This window comes from Podarcis erhardii (assembly GCF_964252035.2).
Source record: "Podarcis erhardii genome assembly, chromosome: 10".
Taxonomy (NCBI): Eukaryota; Metazoa; Chordata; class Lepidosauria; order Squamata; family Lacertidae; genus Podarcis; species Podarcis erhardii.
The window spans coordinates 24,381,804-24,400,653 of NC_138500.1; the positions used below are offsets into that span (position 1 = coordinate 24,381,804).

At 44.8% G+C, this 18,850-nt stretch overlaps 1 protein-coding gene across 1 annotated transcript in view; it reads right to left on the reverse strand.

Annotated features, from left to right (window-relative positions):
* Nucleotides 1–14,304, reverse strand: part of GNPTAB (N-acetylglucosamine-1-phosphate transferase subunits alpha and beta) — a 50,177-nt gene extending 35,873 nt beyond the window's left edge. Inside the window, exons 1-2 of the mRNA XM_081878791.1 lie at nt 14,006–14,304; nt 11,823–11,908 (exon numbers count right to left, since the gene is read on the reverse strand). Coding sequence (XP_081734917.1) covers nt 11,823–11,908; nt 14,006–14,122 — 203 coding nt within the window. The 5' untranslated portion in view covers nt 14,123–14,304. The remainder of the gene's footprint in view (nt 1–11,822; nt 11,909–14,005) is intronic.
* Between the last annotated feature and the right edge of the window lie 4,546 nt (nt 14,305–18,850).

Below are 18,850 nucleotides of genomic sequence, written 5' to 3' on the forward strand. Positions count from 1 at the left end.
CTGCTGGAGGAGAATCTTGAGAGTCCCACAGACGGCAAGAAGATCAAACCTATCCATTCTTAAGGAAATCAGCCCTGAGTGCTCACTGGAAGGACAGATCCTGAAGCTGAAGCTCCACTACTGTGGCCACCTCATGAGAAGAGAAGACTCCCTGGAAAAGACCCCGATGTTGGGAAAGATGGAGGGCACAAGGAGAAGGGGACAACAGAAGACGAGATGGTTGGACAGTGTTCTCGAAGCTACAAACATGAGTTTGACCAAACTGTGGGAGGCAGTGGAAGACAGGAATGCCTGGCGTGCTCTTGTCCATGGGGTCACGAAGAGTCAGACACGACTAAACAACAACAAAAGAAAGATTCTTAAAACCTTTAACTTTTTATGTTCTTTCCTTCCTATGACCCTTCATGCAGTATTTCTCAAACGCTTATTTTTGAGTTTGGATCCCCATTCTTAAATGTATAGTGCTTTTAGACCAGGAGATATATAAATGTCTTAATACATAAATAAAACTTACATCTACCATACTAACCCCCCCCCCAAAAAAAACCCTTGCATAGCCGATTGTGCAGAGCTCCTTGCACAGGGTCATATGTGCATACAACCCATCGCTGTGTACAAAGATCCATGGAAGAGGCCACTCATCTCCCACATTAAGAAAAGTAACAGAGCAAGCTATCTCTGATCCATCAAGAAACCATACAGGCACACCATTAGAACGAAGCAATGGTGCTTTCATAAACAAGAATGGGATTATAATGTGGCAAGTGGGGAAGCAGGTCACCTCAACAAATTCAGGATGAATTTGTTAGGCTCCTCTGCTGCAAGGCATTTAATCTATGGCTGGTGCGGAGAGAAAGGGTCCCAGCTGACTCAGGAACCCAAAAGATTTGTTCCCCTCTTCTAGGTGTTCCATGGTCTTCCCCAGGGTTTGACAACCACAGCCTTAATTCCAAAACTCAGCCCTTGATTCAGGAGTTCAGATCCTAATTTATAACTCTGGAAAACTCTTATGAAAAGTAGGAGGGGCAAATCACATTTTCTGCTGACACATCCTGCCCAAGTTGAAAACCAGTATGGATTTTCAAACGTAATGTAACATTTTCCACCTATGGCTTCTGTTGAAACCGTTCTAAAAATACTTATGCGGAGGAAAACCATGTGTCACAACCAGTCATTCATGATTTATTCCAGCTATGTCATTGTTTGTATTAAATTGGCCAAAGATACATCCTGACTGTCTGTTTTTCCTGACTTTGCCACAGCCAAACCCCCTGCACACCCTGTTCTAACACACATAGTACCAGTTCACATGCAGTGCCTCCTGGTGCCTATGATCAGCAAATGTCCAGGAAGGGACTTAGGGAGGCCTCATTCCTCCACCCACAGATATGCAAAGGATGTTAGGAGTAGCCCTACCGGTTCAAAACAAAGGTCTATCGAGCCCAGCATTCTGTTCCCACAACAGCCAATCAAGGAAGCCCACGAGCACAACAGATCACTTCCGCTTGTGATCCCAAATATTCCCAGGAACACCAGACCAAACCTATATGGCCATCGTGACGAGTGGCCACTGATAGCCTTATCTTCCACAAATTTGTCAAATCCCCTTCTAAAGTCACCCAAGTTGGTGGTGATCACTACCATTGCAGCAAGTTCCATCGTTTAACTACTTTGCAGTGCAAGAAAGTGATTCCTTTCATCTACATGTTTTGTACAAACCACAGCATGCTGCTGCCCCTGGACCCCCTTACAATCTGTCTATCATTTGTTTGGAGCAAAAAGAGCACACAAATGGTATTCACTGGCCCCTGAATGTATGCAGGTACAGCTCTGTTCATACTAAATAATCTACAAAGCGAGGAAAGGGGGCTATGAGGGCAATGAGGGGCATTCTGCGGGACCCCCCCCCAAATTCCCATTGTCCTAAATCAGACTTCCTCAACCTCAGCCCTTCAGAAGTTTTTGGCCTACAACTCCCATCATCCCTAACTAGCAGGACCAGTGGTCAGGGATGATGGGAACTGTAGTCTCAAAACATCTGGAGGGCCGAGGCTGAGGAAGCCTGTCCTAAATTACAGTGGTGCCTCGCAAGACGAAAAGAATCCGTTCCGCGAATCTCTTTGTCTAGCGGTTTTTTCGTCTTGCGAAGCAAGCCCATTAGCGGATTAGCGCTATTAGCGGCTTTTAGTGGCTTAGCGGATAAGCAGCTTAGAAAAAGGGGGGGAAAGGGGAAAAAAGTCGGAAAAACTCGCAAGACATTTTCGTCTTGCGAAGCAAGCCCATAGGGAAATTCGTCTTGCGAAGCGCCTCCAAAACGGAAAACCCTTTCGTCTAGCGGGTTTTTCGTCTTGCGAGGCATTCATCTTGCGGGGCACCACTGTATCTGAGATCCAGTTTACCGCATTGGATTACATGTACTTTGTTTTCCTGTTTACCAATATATAGTGTGTTAGAGTTTAGTAGACATTTAATAAGTATACTTCATAGGGGTAGCTGCCTTTTAAAAAAAGTTAATTACAATGCCTAAAGTTGTAAAGTTAATTCTAGCTTCAAAACTGCCTAGTTTGGTTTTTTTTTTAAAAAAAAAAAATTATTTATTTTAACAGAAAGAAAAAAGGAAAAAAAACAGAAAAATACAAAACAGCAAAAACAATCACAGACATGAATAAAAAAAAGAAAAAAAATTAAGAATAAAAACTCCAGTTTTTAAGTTCATGTTTACATAGCTTTCTTTCTTGACTTCCTCACACCTCCCTTTTTTGTGTTCCTCTTTGTCCAATCAGATACAGCAAATCCTTACCCTTCTTCAAAACTCATTTCTAGTTATTGTGATCACTTCTATTATGTCTCCAGTCTTTCCTCCTTATAATTAAATACTTTTAACATAATGTTTACTTTGACATAATATAACCTTATTTTTCCACCCTTTTTCTATTACATTTTTTGCATATTTTTTAACACTGTACCACTAATGCCATATTATTTCATATCCAACATCATTTTAGCATTCGTACACTTTACAGCATGGGTGTCAAACACAAGGCCCGCGGGCCGGATACGGCCCGCGAGACCTTGTCATGTGGCCCATAGCCGCCAACCTGGCCTGCCCGCTTCCCCCTGCGAGGCGGCGCGCTGTGGGCGGGGCTGGGGGGCTGGAAGGCAGGCAGTGGAGAAAGCGAAGGCGCTCTCTTCCCGCGCCGTTACTCTGCCAGCCTGAGAAAAAATTTCTGAGGTGGCGGCGGCCTTCGTCCAGGGTCGGGGGGCCATGGCGGGACTTTGCCCTCCCGACGGCCTGGAGCATCTGAAGCTGGGGCGGCCGCGGGACCCGCCGGGCTGCAGTGGTGGCGGCGGAGTCATCGTCGGCGCTTCTCCTCCTTCTCCTTCGTCTTGCTCGCCGTCGCCGCCGCTCTCATCTTGCTCGAGGCAGGCCTGGAGCCGGGACAACCCGGGCTTTGAGCCCGAGGAGGAGGCGGGCGAAGCGGCCAGGGCGGCTGGTGGGAGCACGGCAGCGGGGCCCGTGCTGCAGATGGGTGTGGTAGAGTGGGGCCGAGGAGGGGCGCCTTCACCCTCGGAGCCCGACACCCGGGAGGGCCTCGCCTGGGCCAAAGGGATGGTACACCGCCTGCGAGGTGAGTTGCCGCCCGGCCGGGCCCTTCCGTCACCCTTCCTGGCTCGCATCTCCCCTGTTTCACCTTATTACTTTTATGTTACTCGCGAGTCTTCTGCTCTGAAGACAGATGCAAACAATCCGTTCAGCTCCTCTGCAATCTCCTTTCCCACCTTTAGCACACCTTTGATTTCCTTGTTGGCCAAAGGTTCTACCACAGACATGTCCAAAGTCTGTTTTGGGGGCCTAATCCGGCCCCTTCGGCAGTTAGTTTATGGGGTAAAATCGTCAAAAAACCCCTCAACAACTTCAACCCCCCCCCCCAAAAAAAGCTCAACAATTTCAATCCTAAAAAAAGCGCAACAACTTTAGTTGGCCCTCACGGCCCTTCACTTCATCAAATCTGGCCCTCCTTGAAAAAAGTTTGGGCACCACTGCTTTACAGTGTTTCTGCAAATAGTTCTTAAACTTCTTCCAATCCTCTTCCACTGCTTCTTCTCCCAGGTCTCGGATTCTGCCAGTCATTTCTGCCAATTCCATATAGTCCATTACTTGCATCTGCCATTCTTCCAAGGTGGGCAAATCTTGTGTCTTCCAATACTTTGCGATAAGTATTCTTGCTGCTGTTGTCGCATACATAAAAAACATTCTATCCTTCTTTAACACCAATTGGCCGACTATGCCCAAGAGAAAGGCCTCTGGTTTCTTAGGGAAGGTATATTTAAATACCTTTTTCAGTTCATTATATATCATCTCCCAGAAAGCCTTAATCTTCGGGCACGTCCACCAAAGGTGAAAGAATGTACCCTCAGTTTCTTTACATTTCCAACATTTGTTATCAGGCAAGTGATAAATTTTAGCAAGCTTGACTGGGGTCATGTACCACCTATAAATCATTTTCATAATATTCTCTCTTAAGGCATTACATGCCGTAAATTTCATACCGGTGGTCCACAACTTTTCCCAGTCAGCAAACATAATGTTATGACCAATGTCCTGTGCCCATTTAATCATAGCTGATTTAACTGTTTCATCCTGAGTATTCCATTTCAACAGCAAGTTGTACATTCTTGAAAGAATCTTAGTTTTAGGTTCTAACAGTTCTGTTTCCAATTTCGATTTTTCCACCTGGAAGCCCAATTTTTTGTCCGTATTATAGGCCTCTCTTATTTGATAGTAATGAAGCCAATCTCACACTTTATCTTTTAGTTTCTCAAAACTCTGCAATTTCAATTTATCTCCTTCTTGTTCTAATATCTCCCAATATTTCGGCCACTTGGCCTCCATATTGAGTCTTTTCAGAGCCTTTGCCTCCATGGGTGACAACCACCTTGGGGTCTTGCTTTCCAATAAATCTTTGTACCTTATCCAGACATTAAATAATGCTTTCCTGACAATATGGTGTTTGAAAGCTTTGTGCGCTTTAACCTTGTCGTACCACAAATATGCATGCCATCCAAAAGCATTATTAAAACCTTCCAAATCCAAGATATCAGTGTTCTCAAGAAGCAGCCAGTCTTTCAACCAGCAGAAAGCTGCTGATTCATAATAAAGTTTAAAGTCTGGCAGGGCAAACCCCCCTCTTTCCTTCACGTCAGTTAATATTTTAAATTTTATTCTGGGCTTTTTGCCCTGCCAGACATATTTAGAGATGTCTTCTCTGCCACTTCTTGAAACAATCCATCTTGTCCACAATCTGCAAAGTTTGAAACAGAAATAACATTTTTGACAATACATTCATCTTTATAACTGCAATTCGACCCAACAAGGAAAGCTTCAATTTGGACCATGTTTCTAAGTCTTTTTTAACTTCTGACCAGCATTTCTCATAGTTGACTTTAAATAAGTTCAAATTTTTGGCTGTCATGTTTATCCCCAGGTATTTCACTTTCTTAACTAAAGTCAAACCAGTCTCATTCTGAAACCTTTCTTTTTCTGTCTGTGTTAAATTTTTCTCTAAGACCTTCGTTTTTAACTTGTTCAATTTAAATCCAGCCACTTGACCAAATTCTTGAATCAGTTCTAATACCCTTTTCGTACTAGATTCTGGCTCCTGTAATGTCAAAACTAGGTCATCTGCAAAAGCCTTCAATTTATATTCTTTGGCTCCGACCTGAACTCCTTTAATCAAGCGGTCCCTTCTAATCATATTCAGCAGCACCTCCAGGACCGAAATAAATAACAATGGAGGGATAGGGCAACCCTGTTGTGTTCCTTTTTCTATCTTCAATTCTTCAGTCACCACATTATTAACAATCAATTTAGCTTTTTGTTCTGAATAAATTGCACTTATACCATTTTCAAACCCTTGTCCCACCCCCATTCCCTTAAGATTTTTCTTCATAAAATTCCAAGAAATATTATCAAAGGCCTTCTCCGCATCAATAAAAATTAAAGCTGCTTTTGTGTTGATATTCACTTGTAATATTTCCAAAATATCAATTATATTCCTTGTATTATCAGACAAATGTCTACCTGGGAGAAAGCCTGCCTGGTCTTTATGGATCTCCTCTGCTAATACTTTTTTTAGTCTATTAGCTAAAATATCTGCAAAAATTTTATAATCCACATTTAGAAGGGATATGGGGCGGTAGTTCTTAAGTTGTGTCTTTTCAGACTCAGATTTCGGTATAAGTGTAATAAAAGCATCTTTCCACGACTCCGGCGCCTTCTTCCCCTCCATGATTTTGTTACAAACCTCCTTTAATGGTTGAATTAGATAGTCTTTCAAAGTTTTATAATACTTGGAGGTTAGCCCGTCCAAAACTGCCTAGTTTGATTAGCTTTATATCCATTTGTTTGCATCTACTTCTGCAGTCTTAGAAAAGGAAAATTCTCCAGCTCCTATCATTGCATGTGGATTCCTTTCAAGACCTGCTAGCTAGATGGAGAATATATGCACTCAGAACCCTGCATGAATTGGCTTACAGGTGAATCTTTTCCTTACAAGCTTGCTATTGCACCATTATTAAAGTCCTGTAACATGTGTGCAATGGTTCTGCAACACCTTATTTTATCTTACAAAAATATAGTCTACTGGGATATTCTTAATACCCTGCTACATCCCAAATTAGCCGTGCCTCTTAATGATAAATAACAGATTTTGTTCAGTAGCTGGAACATGACCCACACAGCTGTATAAATGGAAGGTTTGCATTGGCCAAATAACAACAGTTTTTTTCGAGAGCTGATCCAGATGGACAAGTGTCTCAAGTTAAATCGGGCATCCCTAGAGAGTTTAATTTTAGTTAAGGAAAATTAAAACATTTATTGTGTCTGCCCAATCCTTGAAATGCTGGCAAGCCATCCTAGACCACCAATTATCCAAAAACAATTTATTTTTAATCATCTGGCTCATGCAAAGAGACTGGCAGACACTTAGAACACAAAGGAAGGCATGAGACAGAAACAAATGGAAAATCCTTTCAGTCTGGCGGCGGCAGCAGATTTAAATACTGTTTCTGATCAGGAGGCGGTGCTGACAGATATGGAACAAAAGACAGCTCTTGAAGGGCTCCATTATTTCCTCTTCCAGAAGGTTAGGAGAAGAGCACATAGCTCTTCAGGGAAGAGCCATAGCTTAGTGGGACAGAACCTGCTTTGCCTTCAGAAAGGTTCCAGGTATAAACCCCAGCATCTCTAGGTAGGGCTGGGAGACACAGTTGCTCTAAACCAGGGATGGCCCCCAGCGGTTTCTAATCTTGCCCCATCAGTCATTTAGCCCATGAGGTCCACTACCCTGAACCCACATCCACCTGTCAATCTGTGGACATCACTTGTGATGTCAAGCTGAGGGGTAGGAGGGTTCAATTCAGTGCTGTTCCCAGCAGGATTTAACCTCGGTTTGATAGCTGACAACTGGAAAGTTAAATTCTGCTCAGTTTGGATGTGAGCACCTGTTCCCTCCAGGAAACAGGAGTACACAGTCAAAGAAAGCATGAGAAAAACCTGTATACCTGTGATATGATAATCCAAACATAAACTGCGAACCCTTGGGTGGAGATTATGGTTTATAATAAAAGATCTGTTCCATAGCAGATTCTGAGTTATCAATGCCAGTGTCTATTTTATTTATATACAGCCTTTCCCTATTTTATGTTTACTGTGCTGCTTTGTCAGCCTCATGTATTTGCACAGAAAACTTTATTCCATCCTCTCTTGGCTACAGAACGGACCAGGACAATCTCAGATTAAAGGAGGCCTGTGAGCCCTTCTCCAAGTTCCCCCTTTTCACTTGGGCCAGCACTGCTTTCACCCAAGCATTAGTGTTATTTCAATGAGCTGTGAATGCTCCCAAATTGTCAGTGTTTTGAAATTTCCGCTGCTGAAAGCCTCTGTGTTTCAAAAGGCATCTCCATTCTCCATCAATGCATCTCCCAAGGGGCCAGGCAAGATAACCAAGGCTGCAAACCTAGCCACATGTAAATTCCACTTAAACCCACACTGAGCAAATTTAATCGCTCAGTTCAGACATAAAAATCACTATCACAAGAACTTTCTGACAGTAAGAGCTGTTCAGCAATGGAAAAGACTTCCAACAAGAGGTGGTGGGACTTTCCTTCCTTGGGAGACTTTTAAGCAGAGCTTTTAATCAAATGCCACTAGCTTCCAATGTCAAAGGCAGCCTCTGAACGCCAGCTGCAGCCACAAGCAGGGAGAGGACTGATGCATTCAGTCCCTGCTTATGAGCTTTCCACAAGCATCTAGTTCAGGGGTAGGCAACCTAAGGCACAGAGGCCGGATCTGGCCCAATTGCCTTCTCAATCCGTCTCACGGACGGTCAAGGAATCAGCGTGTTTTTACATGAGTAGAATGTGTGCTTTTATTTAAAATGCATCTCTGGGTTATTTGTGGGGCCTGCCTGGTGTTTTTACATGAGTAGAATGTGTGCTTTTATTTAAAATGCATCTCTGGGTTATTTGTGGGGCCTGCCTGGTGTTTTTACATGAGTAGAATGTGTGCTTTTATTTAAAATGCATCCCTGGGTTATTTGTGGGGCATAGGAATTTATTCATTATTTTTTTCAAAATATAGTCCGGCCCACCACATGGTCTGAGGGATGGTGGACCGGCTGAAAAAAATTGCTGACCCCTGATCTAGTTGGTCACTGTGTGAACAGGAGGCTGCACTAGACAGATCTTTGGTCTGGTCTAGCAGGACTCTTATGATGTTCTAAAAAACAAACCAGGAAACCAGTCTCTGCAGCTGCCACCTGTCTAAAGTACGGGAAGAGGAGAAAGAAAGGTACAGGTTGTGCTCCCAGTTCTCAGCTCTTCCTCCATTTCTCAGCCATAACAAATATTCCCAATATTAAAAACATAATGAAGATGCTAATACCCAAGGTGATGTTACGTTCTGCACTGTATTTTCAGATATATAAAGATACTGTTATCTTACAGGTCATGCAACCAGGAAGAGATAGGTCACTGCAGCCAACTGAAATATTAAGACTGATAACATCAGCCACATCCTCATTCGGCTGCTGTTTACAAAGGAAAAAAAAACACCATTCATTGTTCTTCAACAATGAAAATAAATACTTTACTTGGTAGACAGGAGGTATACTATACCAGTGAGTGCAATGTATATCTGAGGACTTAAAATGTCTAATAGTGATTATATTTTCTGTGGAGAAGAATTGCCACAAATGTTTCGTAGCAACATGACCTCAAAGACTACACCCTGCTTTCAATGAAGATTACCTTTCTAGACAATTTTCCTGCTTTGCTGAACTTTAGGGAGCCGATGCAACCGCCCCCAAATTTATTTTGACTAATTACTTCAGAAAGAAAAAGAAGCTTGAGGATCACAATATTATACATTTTAAAAGCTAATTTAAAAATTCACAGTTACTTACGTCCTGTGGTTTGGGGGGCGGGGAGGAGAGATGTATTAATGCTTGTTTGGCATTGAAGTCAGAAGACAGAAACAAGTGAGTAATCTTTATGATTCAAACTCAAACCCGGCATGACTATGACTTCTCCACCACAGTCAAAACCAAATTAGTGAGCTATAACACATTTTACTGTTCCCATTTACATTCTTCTATTCCAATAGGTTTCTAACAAAGTAATTAAACAATAAGGGGGGTGGAGTTGCAAAAATACAGTAGGAGAGGTATGGCCATATGGGTGAAGAGAAAAAGTGGGTGGAAAGTGGAGCTGCAGAAAAGAGAAATTGTTTCAGAAATGAGTTTAGGAATGTGAAAAGGGAAGAAGAAGAAGAGTTTGGATTTGATATCCCGCTTTATCACTACCCAAAGGAGTCTCAAAGCGGCTAACATTCTCCTTTCCCTTCCTCCCCCACAACAAACACTCTGTGAGGTGAGTGGGGCTGAGAGACTTCAGAGAAGTGTGACTGGCCCAAGGTCACCCAGCAGCTGCAGGTGGAGGAGCGGAGACGCAAACCCGGTTCCCCAGATTACGAATCTACTGCTCTTAACCACTACATCACACTGGCTCTCAGGGAGCTTTGTAGTTGCACAGAGTGTGTTGAGAAAGGTCTAGAGCAGGGCCATGCATGGCCCGAGGGCTGCATGTGGTCCTCAATGCCTTCTTGGGTGGCCCTCAGCTACATTTGACGCCCCCCCCCCCATGTCAGCGCTCAGATTTGGGAAGGAGGTGTGAAGGCTCTCCTGACACGATGCTACAGTCATCCAGCCTCCTTCGGAAAGCCTAGTTATAGTGCTTTCTCAGCTTTGGAAAGGAAGAGGGAGGATTCTAGGCCCCTTCCAGAGCTTCACACCTCCTTCCCAAAGTCTGGCACCTCAGTTATCCGGCTTTGGTAAGGCATTAGAAGGGTTCTCTCTCTGCTTCTCTGCAGGACACAGTAGCATGCGGCCTGCAGGTTCTATGCTGAAGTACTTTTGCAGCCACCCTGGTCTAGCGGGTTATGGGGGGGTGGCGAGAGAAGCAAATAGGAGGGCTGAGCCCCCCCCCCAATAATACAATATGATATTGAAAATCAGATGTAGCATATGCACAACGGACTACCCAGAGGTAATGGTGTATCCATTTTATCAAATACTTTGCTATCAGGTGGCCTGAACCTTTAATTGCTGAGATGAGGGCATTGCAGACCAGCTGCAACTACAGACACTCCCTCTTTTAAAAGTGGTCCCTCGTTTATCATTGGCTCTTAGGGACAACATACTATTCTCTGAATAGGATGACTCATAGATCCTCTGCACCCCACGTCACCTCCAAAAACTGTGGAGAACTCAGAGGGAAGTCTCACACAATGTGCTGAGCTTAAAAACAAGCAAAAGTTTCCACCTGCTCCAAAGCTTCAGTGGAACACAAGAATCCTCCGCCACATGAGGAGGACTTTGGGGTGCAGGGACTCCCCTGCAGCATTAGGAAGGAGCAGCGTGAGTCTCTTGCACTGCTTCCATCTGCCTGAGGCTCACAGAAGATTTGAGGAAAGGTGTGTTTAAGTGAAGCTGCATCACACCAAGGAGTTTGAGTTGAGGAGCAAGCCAAAACAGACAAGATACATTTCTCAGATGGATTTAACAATCAATCTCTCTTCTTCACCCGGAACTTTGGAAATTGTAGTTCTGTGGGGGGAATACACGGTGTCCTAACAACTTTCAATACCTTTCACAAACTACTGTTCCCAAGATTCTTTAGGGAAAGCCATAACTGTTCAAGATGGCATAATACAGTTTTAAATGTACAGTGCGGAAGGGGCAATAGATACAAAGACTGCACACCTATATGCAGGTTCAATGGAAAAGATGAACAGAGGATCAAAGTGGCAGCCAAGCATGTGGAAAAGTTTTATCGCCATTTTCTGCAACCATACTTTTTCTTCTGCATTCTCCTCCACATCATCAGAAATCTGATTCATATATAGACTGTAGGAAGGAAGGAAGGACTGAAACAAAGCAACATGCAGGCAGTGGCGTGGCGTGGGGGGTGCAGGGGGGGCCGGCCGCACCGGGCGCAACATCTGGGGGTTAGGGGGCACAAATCCACAGGTTAGGGGGTGCAAATTACTTGCCTTGCCCCGGGTGCTGACAACCCACGCTACGCCACTGCATGCAGGCAAAGTTGCGGGCGCTTTCCCCCACCATCGAAAACTGTTTCAGCAATGACAGCTTGAAGGTGGGGAAAGAACGGGTTGTGCAAAGGTTAAACTGTGCTACTGTTCACCAATGCTTTCACAAACACAAGGAAGGGGGGGGGACTGCCATTCTGGATCCAAGACTTACCTGTTCTGAAATGATTTCCCAGCAACGTTGTCTCTATAAGAGTCAAACAAAACATGATACTGGTCCCGACTCCACTCTAGAACAACCTACAAAAGAAGGAGTATCTTATATCATACCCTAAAATGGTGATGCATTGGGTTGACATTTAAAATCAGTGGCACTGATCTTCAGGTGGTAGTACAGGGCAATCCCAGGCTGTCATTATTTTACAGCAGTGAATCGATCATATACCAGAACTTTAGGTTTGCACATTTAAAGAAGATTAAAGCATCCTTCCACCTCACTGCTGTTTGGAAAGTGACAAGAAAATGCATTTTAAAGTGTGAGAAGAAAGAATTGCTAACGGGATGCAAACAAATCAGAATGAATGTGCAATAAACAGGTCATCTGGAGAGACCAATGTAGAAAGAAGAGCAGGACCACTTACACTTTAGCAAGGAATAAGACAATGTTTGAGTTCCCTCCTACTGAAAAGATTTCTTCCAAGGCTACAATCCTAACCCCACTCACTGGGAGTAAGCCCCACTGAATTCAACAGGACTTCCATCTCAGTAGACTCGTTTAGGATTACACTGTAAGAAGAGCAAAACTTAATCTGGTTTTTCCTGAAATTCTCCATTTTACTCACATAGACATGCAAACCTCAAGAGCCGTTCCAGACCATCCAAGCTGGTTTTTAGATGACTAAATTCTTTTTTTACATCCATAAATTTACAAAATCTGCACAACTTGTCAGACTCAAGGACTCAATGTTCACATCTTATCTCACTTTCCCTCCCCTCCCCTGTCAGCAAGATAAATCAGATGCCTCAATCCCACAAACTATTTCAGCATGAAGACTTTATGTTGAGAACTAGGAAACAAAAGTTTGTTGCTGTGTTCTTATGTTATTAAGCACATTGTTCCCCACTGAGGCCCAACACTGGAAATAGACAATGAGATAAAACTGAGAAAGAACAGAGCAGGGACACATCAGATCACAAGATCTGCATGAACACAGGCATCAGAAACTGACAAGATACAGAGTAGTTCCTCTGCAAGTATCACATGTATATTTTGGTGGAGTGGCTAGCACTATCTCAGGCCTATCTATTAACCACAGTCTCTGCTGACAGCAAGTTTTAGTTGCCACCACTCACCAAGAAAAGGGAAAAGTACACACACATATTTAATGCTGGATTGTTTTTAACACTCGATTGGAAGACGCCCAGAGTGGCTGGGGAAACTCAGCCAGATGGGCAGGGTATAAATAATAAATTATTATTATTATTATTATTATTATTATTATTATACATTTTGCTTGTTCTTCCTCCAGCTGCAGTCACCCTTCATGATTCTCCTTGGTGTTCTCCACCTCTCTGCTCCACTCCCAACGGCCCACACAGCAAAGCTGCCTGGGTAACATCATAAAGTACTGGGAATGATCCCTACTAGTGCCTTGGCCAACCTGGTGCCCTCCAGATGTTTCAAACTACAATTCCCATCTGCTCCAGTCAGCACAACTATTCCTGCTGGGAGGGGTGATGGAAGTTGTAGCCCAAAACTTCTGGAGGAATAGAATATGGCGGAAGAAGAACGCTGGGAGACTATAGGAAACTGTGCAGTAGATAATGTGGGCTATGAATAAAGAAAGGAAGTATAACAAATGCAAGGAGAAATCCAGAGAAAGGCAGGAGGAATGTAGGGGGGTGGGCGCAATATAAATGAGAGAAAATGGCAATTAAAGAGTGGCAAGGGAAACGATGTGCGTATAGAACAACGGGTGGGAGCTTCAGGAAGATGAGAAGGGTGCACCACGTGCTGTAAATAAAGTTTCTGCTAAAATCTACGAGTCTTTAGGAGTAACATACCTACCAGGCTGCGATCTTCCCGACACAGGAGATGCAATGAAGGAGAAAATAATTGTGCCTGTAACGCAGCTGCTTAAATGCAGGGGAAAGGAAAGATGGCGGGGGGCGGGGGGCGGGGGGGGGCTGGAGCGGAGACGGGAAGAGGAAAACCGGGACTGTCTGTCACATGCAAGGTGGGAAGGAGGTAGCAGGATTTTAAGGGAAGTGCAGTCGGGAGAAGGATCCTGGAAGTGCGGCTGAGGGAGGGGATACTTGGGAGGGCTGCAAACAAAACAACCCCCCGGCTCCCGGCTGGCGGCTGCTCCGGAGCGGGCCCCGCAGGTCTCCACTCACCTCTCCGAACTGCAGGGCAGAGACGATCATGAGGACGATGCCTCCGAGGCAAAGGCAAGGCCCATACCTGTGGGAGAGGCAGGTATAGGTCTGTCTCTGCAGGAGCTTCAGCAGCATGACCCGACGGCCACCATCACCCTACAAGCCCGCCGCCGCCGCCGGTGCCCACCTTCCTCTCCTGCGGCCGGCGGCCAATCCGAGCAGCAGCAGCAGCAGCCGTCGCCCAACCCCGCTGCCGGGTGCATCCCCAAGGCTGCCGCTTCCGGGATCCGGCTCGACGGCGCCATCTACGGAGCCACGGCGCCACCTTCGGGCCTGCAGCTGCTGCAGCGTGCGGGCGCCGCCGCCGCCTCCTACTCTTGCTGCGCCTTGCTCCGAGCAGCAGCGTGGAGAGTCTCCTTTTCTGCCCGGGGAAAAAGTCATGTGCTCGTCGGCCTTTTTTGCCCGGTCTCGTGACCGCTGGCTAAAGAAGGGCCTTCTTCCTCCCAGTCTTTGAATTAAACAAATCAGTCTAAACCGCAAACGCCGCGTGCAGGCCTGCCCAGCCAAATGCAAGCGTTTTGAAAACAAGAAAAGGTTAAAAGGGAGGGGAGGGCAGACACGAGTCTGTCCCCCTGCCCGTTCTCTCCACACACCCGTGTCCCCTGTTTCTGCCTCGTAGCGCTGCTAGGGTTCTTGGGGCACCGAAGGAAGCTGGAAAGTGGGGCGAGTCAGTACAGGCAAAAAGGGGCGGGGGGACAAATTCACACGGCGCGTGGTCGAACGGGAATTGCTCCCACAGGGTGAGGCAATTGTCACCAACATGGATAGGTGTCAAAGATTACACGGATAGATGTAGGAAAGGGCTGGCTGGGGCAACCCAGCGAGATGGGCGTGGTATAAATAATAAAAGTAGTAGTATTATTACTGCTACTACTGTACTTCTAAACACGGTGGCTGTGTTCTCCATCCCCTCAGAATACCACTTGCTGGAAACCACAGTAGCGAGACTAGTCAGGTACTGTTTGGGGGTTTCCTATAGGCATCTGGTTGGCCACTGTGAGAACAGGATGCTAGACTTGTGGGCTATTTGCTCCAGCAAGCTCTGCTTATGTTCTTATGAGCTTTTCACAGTCAGGTCTAGAATGATGGTTCATGTTTCTGAGGCAGCAACAGGCAGTGGCGTAGCGTAGCGTGGGGGGTGCAGTGGGGGCCGGCCGCACCGGGCGCAACATCTGGGTGTTAGGGTTAGGGGGCACAAATCCACGGGTTAGGGGGCGCAAATTACTTGCCTTGCCCCGGGTGCTGACAATCCACGCTACGCCACTGGCAACAGGCGCTTGATTATTCTTCCTCAGCCTCTAATTTTGTGTGTGTGTGTGTGTGTGAGAGAGAGAGAGAGAGAGAGAGAGAGAGAGAGAGATTACTTATGTAAAAGAATTAAAATAATGCTCATAAATTACATAAACAGAGTACTGTAATGTAAAACACCCTAAAAATGTCTTAATCCACCAGCCTCTTGATGACAAAGGTGACGTTTGTATGCAGCATCTGAAAGAGCACAGAGTTGACACACCTCGCTGAGGGGGTTATTCCACAGATGTGGAGGCACCGCTGAAAAGGCTCTTCCGTGGGCCGGCACAATACAACTCAGGAACACCCAGGAGAGGCTCTTCTGCTGATCTGAATACAGTACTCAAAAGAAATACCAGCTAGATGTTTCCACATACTGGTGACACCTTACACCATATTCCTTGATTTAAAAAAGGGTAGAACTCTGGTATACCATTGCACAATTGCCACGGAGCAAACAGTTTTGACCAAACTGTGGAGGCAGTGGAAGGCAGGAGTGCCTGGCATGCTCTGGTCCATGGGGTCACGAAGAGTCGGACACGACTAAACAATAACAACAAAACAGTTATAGTCTCCGTCCAACACTGTCTTCTGGAATGTGTTATCCAGTTAGGAATGGACCTATTGTAGTATAGAAGAGTGAGTTGTCTATATACACCAGGCATGGCCATACTTGGCCTTCTAGATGTTTTGGGACTACAACTCCCATCATCCCTATTTAACAAGACCAGTGGTCAGGGATGATGGGAATTGTAGTCCCAAAACATCTGGAGGGCCGAGTTTGGCCTTGCCTGATATACACCAATGAATAAGTTAAAATAATTTAATGCAGCTACGGCTGGACATACCTCCCCCCTCCAAAAAAAACCCTCAAATGGTGGGACACCCTCTCCACCCTACCCCCTGAAACCCATTGAGGACTATGGCTGCCAGGTCCGCAGTATCCCAGACCCAGAGATTTCAGGGTCCAAACCTGAGACTTGGTGGTGGCTCCTGGTGACATTAGTGGGGCATTTCCCTGTGATGTCATGGAGTGGGCCCTGGAGATGGAGGTTAATTGGGAGAGAGGAGACAAGGACAAATTCCCCAGAGTGCCTATGCTATAATTTGTAGCCAGCTCCTGCCAATATTAAGCTTGCAAGCTGAATGCACAGTCTTCTTAGTGCTTTAATAATAATATTTTTTAAAATTCTCACGCACCTGAAGATTCAAGTCCTCCACCTCCAGGCAAGCCTGGCGACTTCAGGTCAGACGGGGAGATCTGAGAACCCTGAGCATGTTCAGTGGATATGGAATGCTGACTGACAGTTTGCAACTGAAAAGAAAACTAAGGGGTTGGTCTAGAGTAGTTGGAACTCTGAAAAGAAGCACTCCAAAAGGCAACATTTTGTTTCAGAACCTCATAAAGGTGCAAAAGGTAAAGGACCCTTGGATGGTTAAGTCTTGTCAAAGGCGACTATGGGGTTGTGGCGCTCATCTCTCTTTCAGGCCGAGGGAGCCAGCGTCTGTCCACAGACAGCTTTCCTGGTCATGTGGCCAGCATGACTAAACCGTTTCCAGTGCAACAGAACATTATGACGGAAACCAGAGTGCATGGAAACACCGTTTTACTTTCCTGTCACAGTGAGGCATCTGATCAAGGCCTGTATTTTAAAATGAGCTTAAAGATATATTTGCAAATGTTTGTATGTTTCATGCCAGGCAGAAACCAGCTGGCTAAGTACTTTGGAAGTTGTTTATCTTCCTGCTCTCCTGAGCAAGGGCCCCCCTGATTTATAGCAGTAGCAGGAGACAAGTTTCTCAAAGTTGTAAAAGGGAATTACAGGCTGGGAGCAAAGGTTACACTGACCCTACATATTCACAATCAAGCTGCAAAACACTAATTAAGAGTTGGTAAATAGTAAGATTTATTGTTTAACAGAAAATAATACCATGTGCCTCTCATTAGACTCTAGCCATATTTTCCTAAGGTTTAAGGTATACTGAGAGAGTTAAAGGGCAATAAATTTTGGGAAGAGCTAATGGGAAAAGCAGCTGGCTGGGACTGAAGAGGCTTCTTTTGAAGCTGTTTTTTACTGAGTTCCTTTTTACTTTGCAAAGGCCTTTTCTTCTAAAAAGCTATCTATGTTATGTATGAGATTTGTTAGCTTAATGTAATTAGGCAAAGGATTTAGAAAGTAAGAAATGTTAGATTCTTATTTCACTGATGGTGTGTGAGAATGTGAACCCAAGATCTCTGTTTAGATAGAATTTAATACCACGAGCCATTTGTTTTAGCCATTTGTTTTGGAATGCAGGGGCAACAGGGGCAAAAGGTGATCTGGTAATTAAGGTGCCTTGTCGAGGCAAATGTAAGATATATGGCTACTTGTCTGCCATTTATGGATAGAAGGAAATATAGCTCTTTGTCTCCCATAAAAGGTAATGGGAAATGGGTGTATCTTTTATGATTGGTTCTAGCAAACAGCCAATAGGAATTTCAACCAGGCTGATTGGACAGAGGCAGCCAAAGGAGGAGCAAGGGGGCTGGGCTGAGGAAATATAAGTGCTGGCCATCAGGGCTGGAAGGGGCAGAGCTTTGGTAACCATATACCACTGTGCCTATCATTTATTTGTCTGACAAATAAATTATTATTTTAATTTTTCTATTGCTGCGTTGAATATTTCATTCCAGCTAAGCGTTAACCACAAACAGGGTGCTACAACAGTAGTACCTATTTACCTACTTTCATGCTTTTGAACTGCTAGGTTAGCAGAAGCTGGGACAGAGCAACGGGAGCTCACTCTGTCACAGGGATTCAAACTGCCCACCTTCAAGTTGACAAGTTCAAGAGGCTCAGTGGTTTAGACCACAACGCCACCCGCATTCCTTATCACTTATGAAAAGGAATATTTCCTTTCTGTAACCACAAGGCTGTTGCCACTAGGTGGTGCCTAAAACTTTCTGTATTATGTTGGTATTATGTAGGCAGTGGTTTTTTTTACTGTTTTCATGGTAGAACTGGGTATCTCAGCAAAAGGAAGGATACTTAAGTATTTGCTGAGATTACAGGAATACAAATATAAAGAGATCCCTGCCCAGGAATAGTATAGCTGGTGAATCAGCCAATGCTGGGAAAAGGCACTCTCTGTCACGAAGGCCACTTTGGCCTCTAGTGACAATGTTGGATCCAGGAGGTAACCTCCCAACTATGTAGCTGCTACTTCCTGGAGACTGCAAACCCTACCTACCATGCCGCCTTCTTGTCATGATTCAGCCTCAGTTTGTTGGCTCTTCCCAGCCCATTACTGCACCTAAGTGCTACTCTAATGCTTAGCTGTTCAAACACACACAGGGCCTATCCCATGCAAAAAAGGAAAAGAAGAGTCTATTTTCAGTTGCCAAAATCATAATAATCTTCTTAGCTTTTTCCTTTGCACACCTCCACTGGCCCTACATACTGTACTAGCACTATTTCACCGTATTAAACTTTTTTCCTAGTTTTAAAAAAAGGAAGCTATATTTGAAATTTG